This window comes from Parasteatoda tepidariorum, chromosome 8 (genome assembly GCF_982258835.1).
Source record: "Parasteatoda tepidariorum strain Cologne lab strain chromosome 8, Ptep-v5.0, whole genome shotgun sequence".
Classification (NCBI taxonomy): domain Eukaryota; kingdom Metazoa; phylum Arthropoda; class Arachnida; order Araneae; family Theridiidae; genus Parasteatoda; species Parasteatoda tepidariorum.
This window is the reverse complement of record NC_141762.1, coordinates 59,468,133-59,483,209: the sequence shown is the minus strand read 5'-3', so window position 1 is coordinate 59,483,209 and position 15,077 is coordinate 59,468,133. Positions and strand designations below refer to the sequence as shown.

At 30.0% G+C, this 15,077-nt stretch overlaps 1 protein-coding gene across 1 annotated transcript; it reads right to left on the bottom strand.

Annotated features, from left to right (window-relative positions):
• Positions 1-1,138: 1,138 nt before the first annotated feature.
• Positions 1,139-13,968, bottom strand: LOC107444611 (uncharacterized). Its single transcript, XM_016058823.4, has 5 exons — positions 13,897-13,968; positions 10,754-11,012; positions 8,214-8,395; positions 4,837-5,223; positions 1,139-1,902 (listed from the first exon to the last, which is right to left on the bottom strand). Exons 1-5 carry the CDS (start codon positions 13,958-13,960, stop codon positions 1,883-1,885), a joined length of 912 nt encoding a protein of 303 aa, XP_015914309.3. The 5' UTR covers positions 13,961-13,968; the 3' UTR covers positions 1,139-1,882.
• Positions 13,969-15,077: the final 1,109 nt, after the last annotated feature.

Sequence of the window (15,077 nt, the reverse complement as noted above, 5' to 3'; positions counted from 1 at the left end):
AAAATTTTTCTCGTACAGCATATAAACTTTAGTGGTAACTACAGCAAATTGCACAGCATAACTGTATTTAAATATTTTTATTCATCTACCCTCCTCCAATCCTAACACCATAATTAGTTTTTAAAAAATACATTAAGCAAATTCGTTCACCATTTAGATGTTCCCTGTGGGTTTGCCCATGCGGAAGTATCAATTTTAACAATTTTTATTAGGTATCCGTGATATCGCCCAAAGTTTCTTTATTTTATGCATTTAATTTTAGTAATAATTTAAATCCGCCCAGTACCCATTAAATCAGTCAAAGCAAATGACTCAAATGACAAATCACTCAAACTGAGTTCTGAAGATTTCGCATTTTAGGCAGCGAAAGTATTAAAATTATTTTCATCTCTGTCATGAGATAAGATTTAAAAAAACTAATCCCAATGTTCCATTTCATGCTGTAATACTTCCTCATGCATCTCTCGAGCCATAACTTAGATATCGTAAATCATATATACGTACTATTACTCGAAAAAGCAAGCTCCATCTCCATTAATTGGTATGAAAGTATTCGGCACCATAGCACGTTATGTGTTTGAAATTTCTATAGCCATTTCAGAATGGATAAAAAAATTAATCTAAATTATTATTTCGTTACTAAGTTTTTATTTCTATTAGCATACAAAATTATTCTAAATAAATATTTATCGTATTATTTTTCAACACTACTTAGATTATTACTTAAAACAACTTAACAAAATGAATAATAACTATAATGTTACCGATAGATAGAGAAATATCCGTGTTTACTGTTCCATATAAGTGAAATATATATTATAGATTAGTGAATACTTAATCACTCTTGACTTTTCTCTGTGATACTACGATATTTTTAAATAATAAGTCCTACGCAATTCTGTATCTTTGTTACAAATGCCACGTGCCATAAGAAATGTCACGATTTAGCAACAAATGAGCTTATAGGTACCCAATTGGATAACATATAGTACTTTTGTTCCAGGCACTTTCTAAGCTTTGCTATCATTATTTTGGAGCACTCAATATTATAGTGAAGCAGTTATCTTAATTTGTTAAAGAAGAACTTATAGCTCAAAGATATTTTAAAATTTAAGAAAAAAATTATGTGATTAGAAACTTTTTGAAAATAATTTACAAAGCTTTATTTCTTTTATTTTTGATCATATAATGATTACAAATAATGCAAAATTTTGCATTTTGAAACACACAGCTTCATGTGACAATAAGTATTGTTACAACTGCTGAATTTAAATCAATAATATAAATATTTATAAATATTAAATATGGAACAAGATTTCTATGCAAATATCACAAATGTATTATTACAAATAACATAACTGTCTATACGTTGAACATAAACTTACAGAACGATAGCTTTTTATTGAATTTACAGGATATTTCAAACACTGAATATTTTTCCTCAATTGAATACTAAATTGAAATAACTGAAAGTAATTGAGAAAATTATTAATCAACACCAGAAAAATATCCTCATGAAACATTCAATCAGTCACTCACTCTCAACAATTCAAGCAATTAATATTTTTTTCTATTGAATAATAAATTAAAACAACTCGCAGTAGTTGGGAAAATTATTAATCAGCAACAGAAAAATATTCTCACGAAACATTCAAACACTCGCTCACTCTCATGTCCTCTCTAATTATCATTTAAATCTTTCATTCACTCCAAGGTTTCCTTGCCACACTGAAATTTTCACCATTTAGTCAATAATTTACAAGTGTCAAGAAATCATGCATGACTAAAGCAATTAAGTAAAATATTAAAATAAAGCAACAAATATCCAAAGAAAAAAAATTTAGAGATCTAAAAAAAAACAGCCAACACTACATTACCTGATTTAAATCTGAGATACATTACCTAAAAAAAGAGACAAAATATGAAATTATCATCAACAATAAACCATGGTAAAAATCAATTTTTTTTTAAAAAAAAAATCTCATATTTATATATAAAATTTGCAATATTTTTTTTAAATGTCGCTTTCGCGAGGGAGAAAATAATAGCAATCAACTAAAAAGATGCACTAACAATTTAGCTTATTTTGATATCACTATTTTTTTCAAAATATAACTAAAAATAGAGACATAAAAATTCCTATACTCAGTTGTAGAGGATTCGATTATTTGTAACTACTTGAAGACAAAACAGCAATTGTATAAGTTTGTATAGTTTGTGCAAAGAATAGAGTCTCGGTGCTGCCATCTAGTGTGACAGAAACTAGACGTCCAAATTAACATGACCAAATTAACATGACTCATTGTGGTGGTCCTGAAAGAGTGGATACCACCTCTGGAGAACGCACTAGGTCTGCTCATCGGCAAGATCAATAATGCAGCTCATTGGAAATAAAAATAAATAAAAAAAAAATAAAAAAAAGTTTGTGCAAAGTAAAAATAAAAAACCTTAACCATTCGTCTGGACCCGTGGTGGGGACTATGATAACGAGGTATGACTATTTCAAGTAGGGTTGTGGGGTAATTGTTTAAGACAGAATTCGGCTCGGGTGAGCGAAGGACAGAAAAACTTTTTCTTCGGTCTATTGTGTTAACCATAGAGTGAAGAAAAGCTACCCTCCTTGGAATGCGCTATTCTTGTTTTCATAGCTGCGGATGTCCTCAGTCTTTGTGCCGGGGGGAGTTCTTACCGTAGACAAACTATATGATTAGTTTTCGAGATATGAATGTGATGAGTATAAAAAATATGATTTAAAGGAGAACAAGACAGAAGTTTGAAAGTTACCATGTACTATAAGTCCCTGTATCTAACGTGGTTACAGAGTTGTAACAAAGTACTTTCAAAATTAACCAAAAGAAAAAGAGAGCGTAGTTGATTACAGCATCTCTAATCTCGCTTTCTTAATCGGAGTCAGAATCATGCTATCTTTATGAAGCTACATTTCGTTTTTTTAATCAACCAAAGGACATTCCAACTACACCTGAGCTGAATAAATTATTGATGAGTTGAATACATTACATTTAATATCTCTTAACTTAAAAACATATCTTTATTTTCAGCTCGCTTGCTAAATTTTCAACTAAAAATAACTTCTCAGCTAAGAAGCTAACCTTTTATCAATATATTAACCGTCTATTTAGCAAATACAGTGAATTGTAAAATATTTTAAAACTTGTTTCGGTTTTTGGATATTTATACGCATAACTTTAACCCTTTGACGAAGATGCGACACGTGATATAAATTTTTCTGGAGCTCCTTTTCCTGGTTTCTTTAGTAATGAATTCCTCAAGTAAAATTATATTATAGTACTTTTTAACTATTAATAACAGTCTAATAGTCATTAAAAAAATCTGTTTAGATTATAGTTGTTCTGAAATATAAGATCCAGAAAAAATCAATTTGAAAAAAGAAAATAAATTCATTCATTTCAAAAAATATATCAATAATTGATGTTAGAAATTAAAAACTTTAAATGAAGAATAACTGAATAACAGGAATGTGACTTCAGAGTTGAAATTCGATGTGTAGAAAGGGACATTTCTACTTATGAATGCGATTTTTTTTTTTTTAACTTTTAATTTATTCAAAAGTTATTGCATTTTAGAGTCTTTTTTTTTGCTTTAAATAATGACTATTTACCCAATGTAGAAAAATGTACCTCGCTGGAGATCTTCATTTTATAAGCTTGCACCTGACCTTATTTGCAAACAAAGTAACAAAAACACGAGAAAATAAAATAAAATAAATAAATTAGAGAAATTAGATGTTTCCAGACATAAATCTTACCAAATTTTTAAAAATATAAAACTTTCGAGAGAGATAAGAACCGTTTCGAATTCAAGCTGTTATGTAGATAGGTAGTTTTTTTTATTTACGTCGCACTAAAGATGCACGATGGGCTTTTAGCGACGGTCTGGGAAACATCCCTAAGGATGATCAAAAAAAATGCCATCTCAATTTTGATCCTCAGCAGAGGGGATGGCTCCTCCACTTTGGTAGCCCAACGACCTGCTCCCGAAGTCAAGCACTTTACGGTAGAACAGCTAAAGGAGGACCGATACCGCGCACCCTTGGTCCCTACGCAGGCTGATCAAAGTGGTCACCCACCCGCTTACTGACTGCAGCCAGTGATGCTTGACCATGTCTTTACGGTCAGTCCGCTGCGCGACCGAACTGTTATGTAATACAAAATGTTCGTAACTTATTGTTAACTAGTAAAATTACTTTTCGCCTATTGCTTCCTATATTTTCACACATTCTGCATTCCTCAATGTTATATATTTTTATTGCAAGGAGTTCATCATTTCTCAAATCCAAGAAATCGTTCCTCTGTTACGATTAGCATATTAACAAAATATTCTTAATCAAAATTATAAAAACTTTATATTTTGTAAATAAATAATCATTGTTTGTTTTGAAAAATATTGATTTTTAAGAAAAATAAACAGAGACGAATAATTTATTAGAATTGAAATACCACTTTGATCAGCCTGTGTTGGGATCGAGGGTGAGAAGTAATCACTTTTGTTTATTCTCTTTCATGTATTGCAAGTCTTGTAAATGGGTGCCAGATTTTGAGAGCTTGAAACATGGAGATTATTATTTCCAATTGAGATATTTTTGAAAGGAATGAAATTTTAATCGAGTAATATTTTTCCTGCTTCAGGTTCTTGGGGTTAATTATTTAATAGTGAGACCTATATTCCTAAGAAGAGCGCAGAAAAACTTACAGTCCTTCCATTTTTGTTTAATTTCTTTTTTTCTCTTTTTTTTATATTGCCAGGCATTTTTAGAAGATCCTGTTAATGCATTGTATTGAGTTTAAAAATAATCACCTGTTATCGCACACATGAAAGCTGATTGAACATCACAATCAATTGCCTTGAGTTTGAGTTTATTTCCATAATGCCATGAAACTCCGACACAATCGCTCTTATCCCCCGGTTCTCCTTCTGCCCACAGGTTTTTGTTCGGTTCAGTACCATCACTGTTGCGAAATACTCCATCCGGGTATCTCTTCAAGCCTGTTATGAGTATTCCACCTATAAAGGCATTCATGGCTGCTTCCTTCATATTCTTTTTCGACGCCTCGTTCTTGACCGATGCTGGAGTTCCTGAGTCACAGCCATTCTTTATGTAAGCGTGCTCTACGTACGTGCTCATTTGAGCAACAAGGCATTGATCTCCATAAATATAGTATGGGAGGTTTTTGTCTGCGCAGGCTGCAATAGTTATAGCTTTAGTAATAATACAACATTTCTTCTACCTTCAATAAAATAATAAATATTATTCGATAAGTGTCATTAAGTTCTAAAAAATCATTTTATTGAGTATATAAGATAAAGTGGAATGACAAGGAATTTAATTAATATGCAATACAGTAAATAAGCGAAGAGATATTTTATGAAAGCATTTAATGAAAAATAATAATAGCGAAATATATGTTTTTGCGAAGCGTTCTATTTACATATCTGAATGTTACCACCTTTTTATATGAAAGTTAAACTATTCTCTGCTGTAATAAAATTAAACTTATGCGAACCTTACAAGTATATGCAACTCGAGAAACTCAAAACTATCTTGAGAAGAAGACAGCTAACATCAGGTGCTTATGTATATGTTACCGGCAAAGTATGAAATGCAAGCATTCTATAGAATGCCTATGTATTGTATATAATGTCGGACGTTTTAGGCAAAGTAAGAAATATGGGATTTACTATACTGCATGTAGTACCTAAGCATTCTATTAGAATGACAAATGCAATTTCGGCAAAGTATGAAAAAGTCCTGATAAGCCTATTATATAAATAGTGTGCATTACTCAAAAATACATATATGCTATTCTGAAAAAATAATGAAAGTACCATAGATAAATTCATTCAAAATACATAAAGAAAAAAGCTAGTTGTGCCTAATGAAATTTATGCCATTTTCTTCCGAGAAGCAAAATTTTTATATAAAATATGAGAAACCAAAATTGACCTACTTGTTTTGCAATATTATACTCTAGAACGTATTTTTAAATTGCATTCCATTACTTTCAAAACGAATCAAAAATATATTCCATACTTTGCAAGTTTCTCATTTGGCATTCTATTGAGCATGTGTAAAATATAAATCGTCTCACTCATTGCCCGCTACTTTTCTATACAATAGCTAACCATTCCCTAAAATTGTGAATTTTAAACATTGTCGATAACATATAAACAAGATAGCTTGTTAGCATTACAGTTAATGAACTTGGTTTATCATCACGCTGAATTAATTAATTTTTGGATCAGATTTTATTGTGTACTGGCAAGCAATGTCGCATGTGAGTATCGAACCTGATTAGTTACTGAATCATGACAAGAACAAAAGCCATGAATCCTCAGCCAATCAGTTTTGACATTCACGGGTAATATCACTTGCAGTACGTAAAAATAAATGTTGTATTTAAAATGTAACAATCAGATCAGTTCTTAACTTTAACATGAACACGCCTTAAAAATATTTTTTCCACTATTATGCTTTAATATTACTTTTGTAGCCAGGCAACATAGTAATTTAAATGTATTTTTAGTGTTCCTCTTATTGTACTGATCTAATTTGCAACGGCAATATATATAAAAATCCAGTTTGCGCTAGTTTTTGCTGAACTACGTCAGTTGAAAGATAAATTTATACCACATTTATTACTATACGATTTTTACATACGTTGTTTGCAGTTGAATGCATGATGAATAATAGCTTAACTTCAAAAGTTGTTTTTACTCTTGATTCAGATAAATTACAGAATCAACCGATTCCATACATTCCATAGAATCTCTACATAAACCAATGAAGTATAGAATAGTTGTTATATTTTGTTAAATGTTTTCATTTGGCTAAATTAATAGCTAAACTACAAAAGACCTGACCTAAGTTTATTATTAAGATATATTGATGGAGACGATTCAAAGTGTTGAAATACTTGATAGTGTTTTATTTAATTTTTCAATAGTTTTTACTGCGCAGTGACAACAAAAAATGCTATTTTAAATTTAATGTTTTCATTTGGTTGAATTATAACTAAATTGCAAAAGACCTGATGAGCTATATATGTTCATTATTTTAAAAATATGCTAAGATCTGATGAGCTATCTATTCATTACCTCGCAGATATGTGAAGATCTGATCAGCTTTATGTTCATTATTTTTGAGATATAAAACTAGGGACATTTCAAAGCATTGATACGCATGATATAGCTCAGCTGAAAAGTATCCGATTGGGTAAAAATCAGCAATTTCGTACAAAATTTCTCTTTTTATTATTAATAACGTTATTATTTATGTTTCAATTTTAGTTCTTTAGCTTTTCAAAAGCTTTTAAATTTCTGATTTCCTATTTTTAACAATGAAACTATAGTTTTCTCGTATGTAACCGAAAGTTAACTTCCCGAAAACAAAACTAAAGGTTTTGTTATGTTTTGAACGTTTTAAACTTTATTTAGTTGAATGAAGTATCTTTTAATGACAAATTAAATTTATTTTCAGCAATTAATCTTGAATTATATTTATTTGTTGTCACAATTTTCTAACGTTTTGGAATTTTCTTACATTTTAAATGTATTTTCTGAAGGACGTTGATTTTGAGAAAATTTCTTCACGCTAACACATATTATAAAAAAATGTTTACAATAGAATACTTTGAAATTTGTAAAATGTGAGCAATGTTTGGATTTAAAAGCTAAATTTTCTGTTATATTAAACATTAAGTAAGAACGCTTCGATTTTTTTAAAAATTCAAACGAAAACAACATATTTAATTTTGTTTCACTGTCTTATTGAAGTTTTAAAATTTTAGTTCAAAACAAAGGTGAACATCAATGATTAAGAAAAATAAATATTTTGAAGTTCATGCATTACAATCTGATGTACTGCTGATTACGTGAAGTAAAAAAATTTTAATTTTTAAGCTCAAATTCATCTTTTCTTTGAAAAATATTTCATAAATTTTTAAATTTTTCTTTAAATTTATAAATTTAAGACCCAACATAAAATTCAATTTTTAATTAAGCCTTTTTTGAAAAAGAAATTGTGTCAAAACCAGTCAGATAACTTAATTTTTCATAGTTTTTTTCTCTCTGCAATGACAACAACAACAACAACAAAAATATTGCTGAAAAGAAAATGACTAGTAAAAATGATAAAAATAAAATTGAAAGATGAACAGCAAAGATAAAAGTCTTACAATCCTTAGATTTTTTTTCGCAAATATAGAATAGTCCCGGTCCTCCACAGTCCACAGCTTGAACCTCAAACTTCTTAGATTCGTTGACAACAGCACACTTCAAATCAGGATCAGTAGGTTCCTCTGCCCAAACTTCGAAATTTTTTTGAACAACCGTGGTCCGGTCAATCTCAAAAGTCCATCTACAGTTAAAAGTTCAAATTAATTAGCGGATCAATAAAAAAAAATATTTGTATATTTCAAGAATACACGTACCACAACTTTTTATGGCTTTTACAACTTATTTATGGCTAACTTTTTATTTTTAATAATTACTTTGCAATAGGAATTATTAAGTAGATGTGAGTGAATTATCCAAGCAACTGTGAGTCAAGTTACGTTACTAAATTTAAATATTTTATATTTACTAACAGCCTCTGTTTATGTGTCTTTTTAACTTGAACCATCACTGTAAAAAAAAATAAAAGGAATACACAAATTTCATGAAACTTTCTTTGTTTTTGACGAACCCGGTTCCTGGTATGTGCTCCGAGCACATATTTTGTCAGTGACGAAATAACTATCATCAAAAGTAAAAAAATATTTCATCATTCTAAATTCGATCGTTAAGTCTTCATTCCATGTTCGTCATTCTAGTTAACAATCTCCCACAATGCACTGCGATGTGGTTCCGAGTTGAGGAAACATTTTCGTCCAAATCGTCACAAATCACATGATTTCGAGACGAAATGATTCTCAAAATTAACAGAATACAACTCGAAGTTTGCTGAATTGTCAAAAGTAAAAGTTTTATTTCTGAGAGTGATCTTATTGACAAGGATCCTAAAAATCTATATGAGCGATAATAACTCAACATCTTGCATACGAAATCGGTTTAATTATTAATGTAACAGCTTAATTTTTATTTCATATTATTATTATATATTAAAACTTATATATATATATATATATATATATATATATATATATATATATATATATATATATATATATATATATATATATATATATATATATATATATATATATATATATATATATATATATATATATATATATATATATATATATATTGAGTGGTTATTTATTGAAACTGATTATTCAATAATGTGGTGAATACACCCACAATAAATTACATTTATCTTCTTAGTTTTCCAGGCGCTATTACAGTTTCTTAAGGACCTTACGAATTCTGTTTAAAAAAGAGACTATTGTATCAAATATACGTATGTAATAATGGTAAGAATCGTAAAATAATTTTTTAATTTAAAGAATAAAGTAAAGAAATTATGATATCAATATTCGGTGATCGTAACTGCTCAGCATGTCGGGCGACATTTTATGGTGAATTTGCGAAAATCCGTTTCAGAATGTATAAACAAGTTATCTTTATCTAAAGAAAGCAACGTAACTCACATATTTGATAAAATGAAAAGATTTTTTAAGAAATGAATCATACAATGTTCTTAAACATACATACATTTTTCCACCTTTTTAAAATGTCACGTAACATTCACTAATTTCTTCAATTATAAAAAAAGAAGAAATATCGAAAAAAAAGAAATAAAAGAAATACATATAATACCTTGTGAATGTGCATTAAAGTTTCTCCCAGATTTTTCACGTTTGGTTGCTTAGCAACGAAGCATTTCTCTCTTGCCAAATATATAAATATATATTCGACGCCAAACATATAAGACTTCCCAGCACCCTAACTTTTGATCCAATTTTTCCAAAATTTTTCCAAAACTGCCCCCCCCCCTATTTTGAGGATCAAGAATCCAAATATGCGAATATATATATACACTCGAGGCCGGGATAGCCAGGTCGGTAGGGCGCTGGGCTCATGTCCAAGAGTTCGTGGGTTCGATCCCCGCCAGCCGAAGACTCCCTGAGTAGTAAATGGTGACTGATGCACGTTAAATCTGTCGAGTCGCAAAGTTCTCCATGTTCCCATAACAAATCAATATCTCTGGGGTTACTGATCCAGGAGTTTCCTTGTCTTCTGGATTGGTTCAAAATTACAAGGCTACCGAGTTGAGCATTAGTAGTCGTAAACCCAAAAGTTGTGTCGGCGGTTCAACGATGGATATAAAATATTTAAACACTCATGGATAAAAAAAATTAGCGCACCATGAAGGAGTCGTCAAAATGAAACGAAATTTTACATACGTAATGACTACTTTGATGTAAGTAAATGATTAGAAAATCAAAGAAAAACGATAATCTTTGATTTTCTAATCATTTATTTATATCAAAGTAGTCATTATGAATGTAAAATTTCGTTTCACTTTGACGACTCTCCTTCTTGGTGCGCTAATTTTTTTGTCCATGAGTGAATATATGTTTATTCAGGGTAATATTTTTGCGTTTTTTTCCTTTTTTTTTTTTTTTTTTTTTTTGCTCATTATACACTGTTTTACTTAATATTTTATACGTTTTATTTTCTAACTTTAAATATTAATTACTAACAAATAAACAATAGTTATATTGTCTGTTATTATAGACCTTTTAAATGAATAAATAAAATGTAGTCTTACTCTCGTTCCTCGATACTCTTTTGATAATCTTCTCTATCTTTCATTTCGAAACCAATCCAAAAACTTTGTTTTTCAATTTGTTTATGCAAAATCTCTGAGAGCATATGTTCCAGTTTTTCTGGTATTTTATCTCGAACTGGAGCTATCTCAGTGCCTTCGTCCTGACAAGTTTTTTTGGCATCATTAATGTTTTTCCGTCCAAAATGAAATCCATAGCATACACCATCGAAGGGAAAGTACTTGTCGCTAGGACAGGCACCTTTTGTCCAAAAAAAACAGAAATAAAATTGTTTTATAGATACGTTTTACAATAAAATTATAATAGCATGTTTTACGATTGTTCTTAAAGCTCTTTCACGAAATATATGTTATTATCGGGTTGTTCGGAAAGTAATATGGGTTCCCCATGTTCTCGCGGAAAGAAATTTGTGTCGCTTTGACGTCTGTGATTCGCTTCTCAAACGTCACGAAAATGATCCATTTTCGAAGCTCATCATTACTTGGGACGAAAAATGGGTTGTCTATAACAATGTCAAACGCAAGTAATCATGGAGCAAAAAAGATGAACCGGCTCAAAGCATTTCGAAAACCAATATCCATTGAAAAAAGGTGATGCCGTCTGTTTGGCGGGATTTAAAAGAAATAGTTTTTTTTAGACGCCCGGTGGCTGAGTGATAGCGCGTCGCTCTCCCGTGCCACATGGCCTGGGTTCGATCCTCGGGCCGGGCAAGGTTGACTCAGCCTTTCATCCCTTCAGTGGGTCGATAAATGAGTACCACGCATGCTTGGGAGCTAAACACTGGGGGTTCCGCGTTTGACTGACCACCTAACCAGAACATCTGCTCCTGCACCCCAGAGCCCAAGGTCAAGAAAACTGAGATAGGCACAGTAGACCTTGGCCCTCTATTGGGCTGTCGTGCCGCTGAGTTTAGTTTACTTTTTTTTTTAGCTTTCACCGGATAACACGACACTTAATTCGAAAGTCTACTGTCGTCAGTTGGACAAACTGAATAATGCTCCTCAACAGAAAAGGCCAGAATCAGTCAACAGAAAAGTCCACCAAGATAACACGAGACCTCATACAAGTTTGGTCACTCGCCAAAAGCTTTTACAGCTTCAATGGGATACACTGCCACACCCACCATATTCTCCAGATCTGGCACCTTTGGATTATTATTTGCTCCGGTCACTACAAAACTGTAAAACCTTTACTTAAAATGTAAACTGTAAAACCGTTAACTGTAAAACCTTTACTTTGGACTGTAAAACCTTTACTTAAAATGAAGAGGTCAAAACTCACCTGGATCAATTTTTCGCCAGCAAAGACCAAACATTTCATGAGAGTGGAATCATGCTACTACCAGAAAGATGGCAAAATGTGTTGAACCAGAATGGCCAATAAATAATTTAATAAAATATTTATTCATTATACGAAAATTGTCCTTCATTTCCCTCCTAAGAAACGAAATTACTTTCCGATCAACCCAATAGTAAAACTGTTGTGAGTTTGTTACAGTTATTCATGACTGTTAAGTGTCACTCGAATCTCTTTCATCTTATGTGAAGTTTTTTAGCGAATAATGTGTTTTTTTTAGAACTGTTGCAAAATTGTAACAGTTATTCATGACTTCTAAGTTTTATCCGCCTTAACCAACTTTCTCTTATGCTAATGAGGAAAAGGGTACAAAACGTGCAAAAGCCACAGTTTTTTTTTTATATATATATATTTGAAATAAAGAAAACTTTTGTTAACAAGATTTTTTGAACATTGGAAATTTACTACAACGCTGCATTGTTTAGACACATGAAAATAGTAAAAAGTTGAGAATTATTTATTAGTTTTGATAATTTTTCATTTAGATGAAAATACATTTATTTCTAAATGCTCAATTTGTTTCAAAGTTTATAATTTTTTTTAAAAATATTTTAGCTATTTGTCTGTTTTAAAGACCAGATAATATATCTAGTAAAATATCAGATGAAGTAAACCAGATAATTTATCTAGTATAATTTAAAGATACATGTTTACTAAATAAATTAAATGATTTTCTTCGAATTAAAAAGTAAGCTGCAGTTTTTACTTATTTTTACTTTGCAAATGAGCTTCGAAACTCATATTTTTCATACTTTTTTCATTTTTTTAATGTAGATCCTAGAAAATATTATACAAGCTAAAAGTACAACTTATAATGAGAATGAATTATTTTAAGGAAAAAAATTAATCCTAAGAAGTTTTTCAACAATACACAAATAAATTTTCGAAACCTTTAAACTGTAACGAAATGTAACAATATTAATGAATAAGTTAGTAAATATATCGTTGTTTTGAAATGTCTATCGCAGAAGATAAATCATAACTTCGTTCAGTATATCACTTAATTTTTAAAAGAAGCTTTCTAAAAACCTAGATAACCAACACAATTCTTGACTACTATTCAGAAAATTCTTTAACTGTCATACAATTTATTATATATCACTAATATTTAGTCATTTTCTTAAAAAACTCAAAATGAAAAGATATGAAACAATTTTAGGATAGAAAACTGTTAAGAACGAGATATTTTTTCTTAAATGAATAAAAATATTTTAAAGATGCAATTAATTTAACTTGCGTAAAATTTACACAATAGTAATTCCGGAAATAAAAATTGTTTTAAACTAAAAAAAAGTTTCAAAAGTAATCCAGGCATTTTATTTTTAATTTAAAAAAATAATAATGAAAATAAATGTACTTTTGAAATGAAAATGCTGAAAATAAATAAATATTTCCTAAAAATTATAGTTATAACATGCTGAAGAAAAATGTATAAGAAATATTATATGTTAATCTGCAAATCATACGTGCAAAATAAATATATGCAATGTGTGCAAAATCAAATAAATAAATTAGTAATACATTAATATATATACTACATAAAATAATATAACACTTTTAAACTGTTTTTAATACAAATTAATTTAATTAGAGTTAGTGATATATACTAAGAATAATTATTTAAACTATTCAGGGCGTGAATTAATGCAGTTTGCATTAAATTAAAATTATATATTCGAGAAATCGCCAATTAAATACAAACATTGAGTTCTTTAAAAAATTTATATATTTACTTTGACAAAAAGAAAAAGATGTGTAAGCTACTTACAAGTATTATTCATCAAAGTAATTAAAAAAATGAAAATTACTAAAATACCCTGCATCGTTGACATTATTTTTGTATGGTGAAAATGTAAGGTGTGCAAAGACTTAAATAGATTACCCTTTTGTTTTTCTTAGATAGTGTTCCCTTAGAAACAAAAAAACTTCCAACGTTTGTTTGGTTCCTACAAAAGAGATCTAACCAATAAAATAGTATTCCTGAATAGAACATAGTTTGAAGCTATATTATTGAAGAAACGAATTTTGTAAAATGTTAACATTATTAATTTATTTTATTTTAAACTAATGGCGTATCACTTCAATATTTTAAAACGTTTTTTTTTATCGAATATGTATTTGATTATCATTATTATCAAGCGTTTACATGGTGATGCAAAAAACCAGGACAAAATTATTAATCGAAGTTTACTAGTTTCTGTTTAATTTGTTTGTTTATTTTTTTGTGTCCCACTTTAATTATAAAATATTTTATACATCTCTCAGTTCATGTTTTTTTTTTTTTTTGCACTATCCAGCAAAATATCTAGAGGTCGCGTATTTTAGAGTTGCTTAAGGAAGGAAAACGGAAAGAGTTGAATTTTAGAAATATTAGTTGAGACTATTTTTTTGGTACAGAGTACGTTTCCATAATGAATATAGTCCCGCAGAGGGCTGATTATAAAGGTTCGGTTCCTAGTAGAACATCGAAGTCAAACCACTGGCTACGGTCAGTAAGCTTTTCGGTGACCACTTCGAACAACTGCACAGGGACCGAAGGTGCGCGGTATCGGTTCTCGTTAAACTGTTCTATTGTAAACCAAAACGGATGGGTCATCCTTTCTGCAGAGAATCGAAATTGTGATCGTCCACAAGGATGTTTCCCTTGTACTGACCGTTGTTGTTGTACTGACTGTCGCCAATAGCCCAATATGCAGCTCTAGAGTGACGTAAATAAATTATCTACCTACCATACTGAATATAATTTTCTCAAATATTTTGGTTTATGGATTTATGCTTTAAGAAGTTCAAGAATTCCTGTTAAAAATTGGAATATTTCAGAAAACATTCATAAATCTGGATAATATGCTTTATTAGTAATTTGTTGTTGTTTGGATGAGTTTGAAAATTGGCTGTGTTAATTTTTGAAACTTTCACTTCACCCTAAATTTACAAATATACAATCAATTA

Coding starts and splice junctions, on each gene's coding strand:
- LOC107444611 (XM_016058823.4), bottom strand. CDS start 13,960: ATGTCAACGATGCAGGGTATTTTAGTAATTTTCATTTTTTTAATTACT. Junction 8,396..10,753: donor AAGAGTATCGAGGAACGAGA/GTAAGACTACAT, acceptor TTTTAACTGTAG/ATGGACTTTTGAGATTGACC. Junction 5,224..8,213: donor CGAAAAAAAATCTAAGGATT/GTAAGACTTTTA, acceptor TAACTATTGCAG/CCTGCGCAGACAAAAACCTC.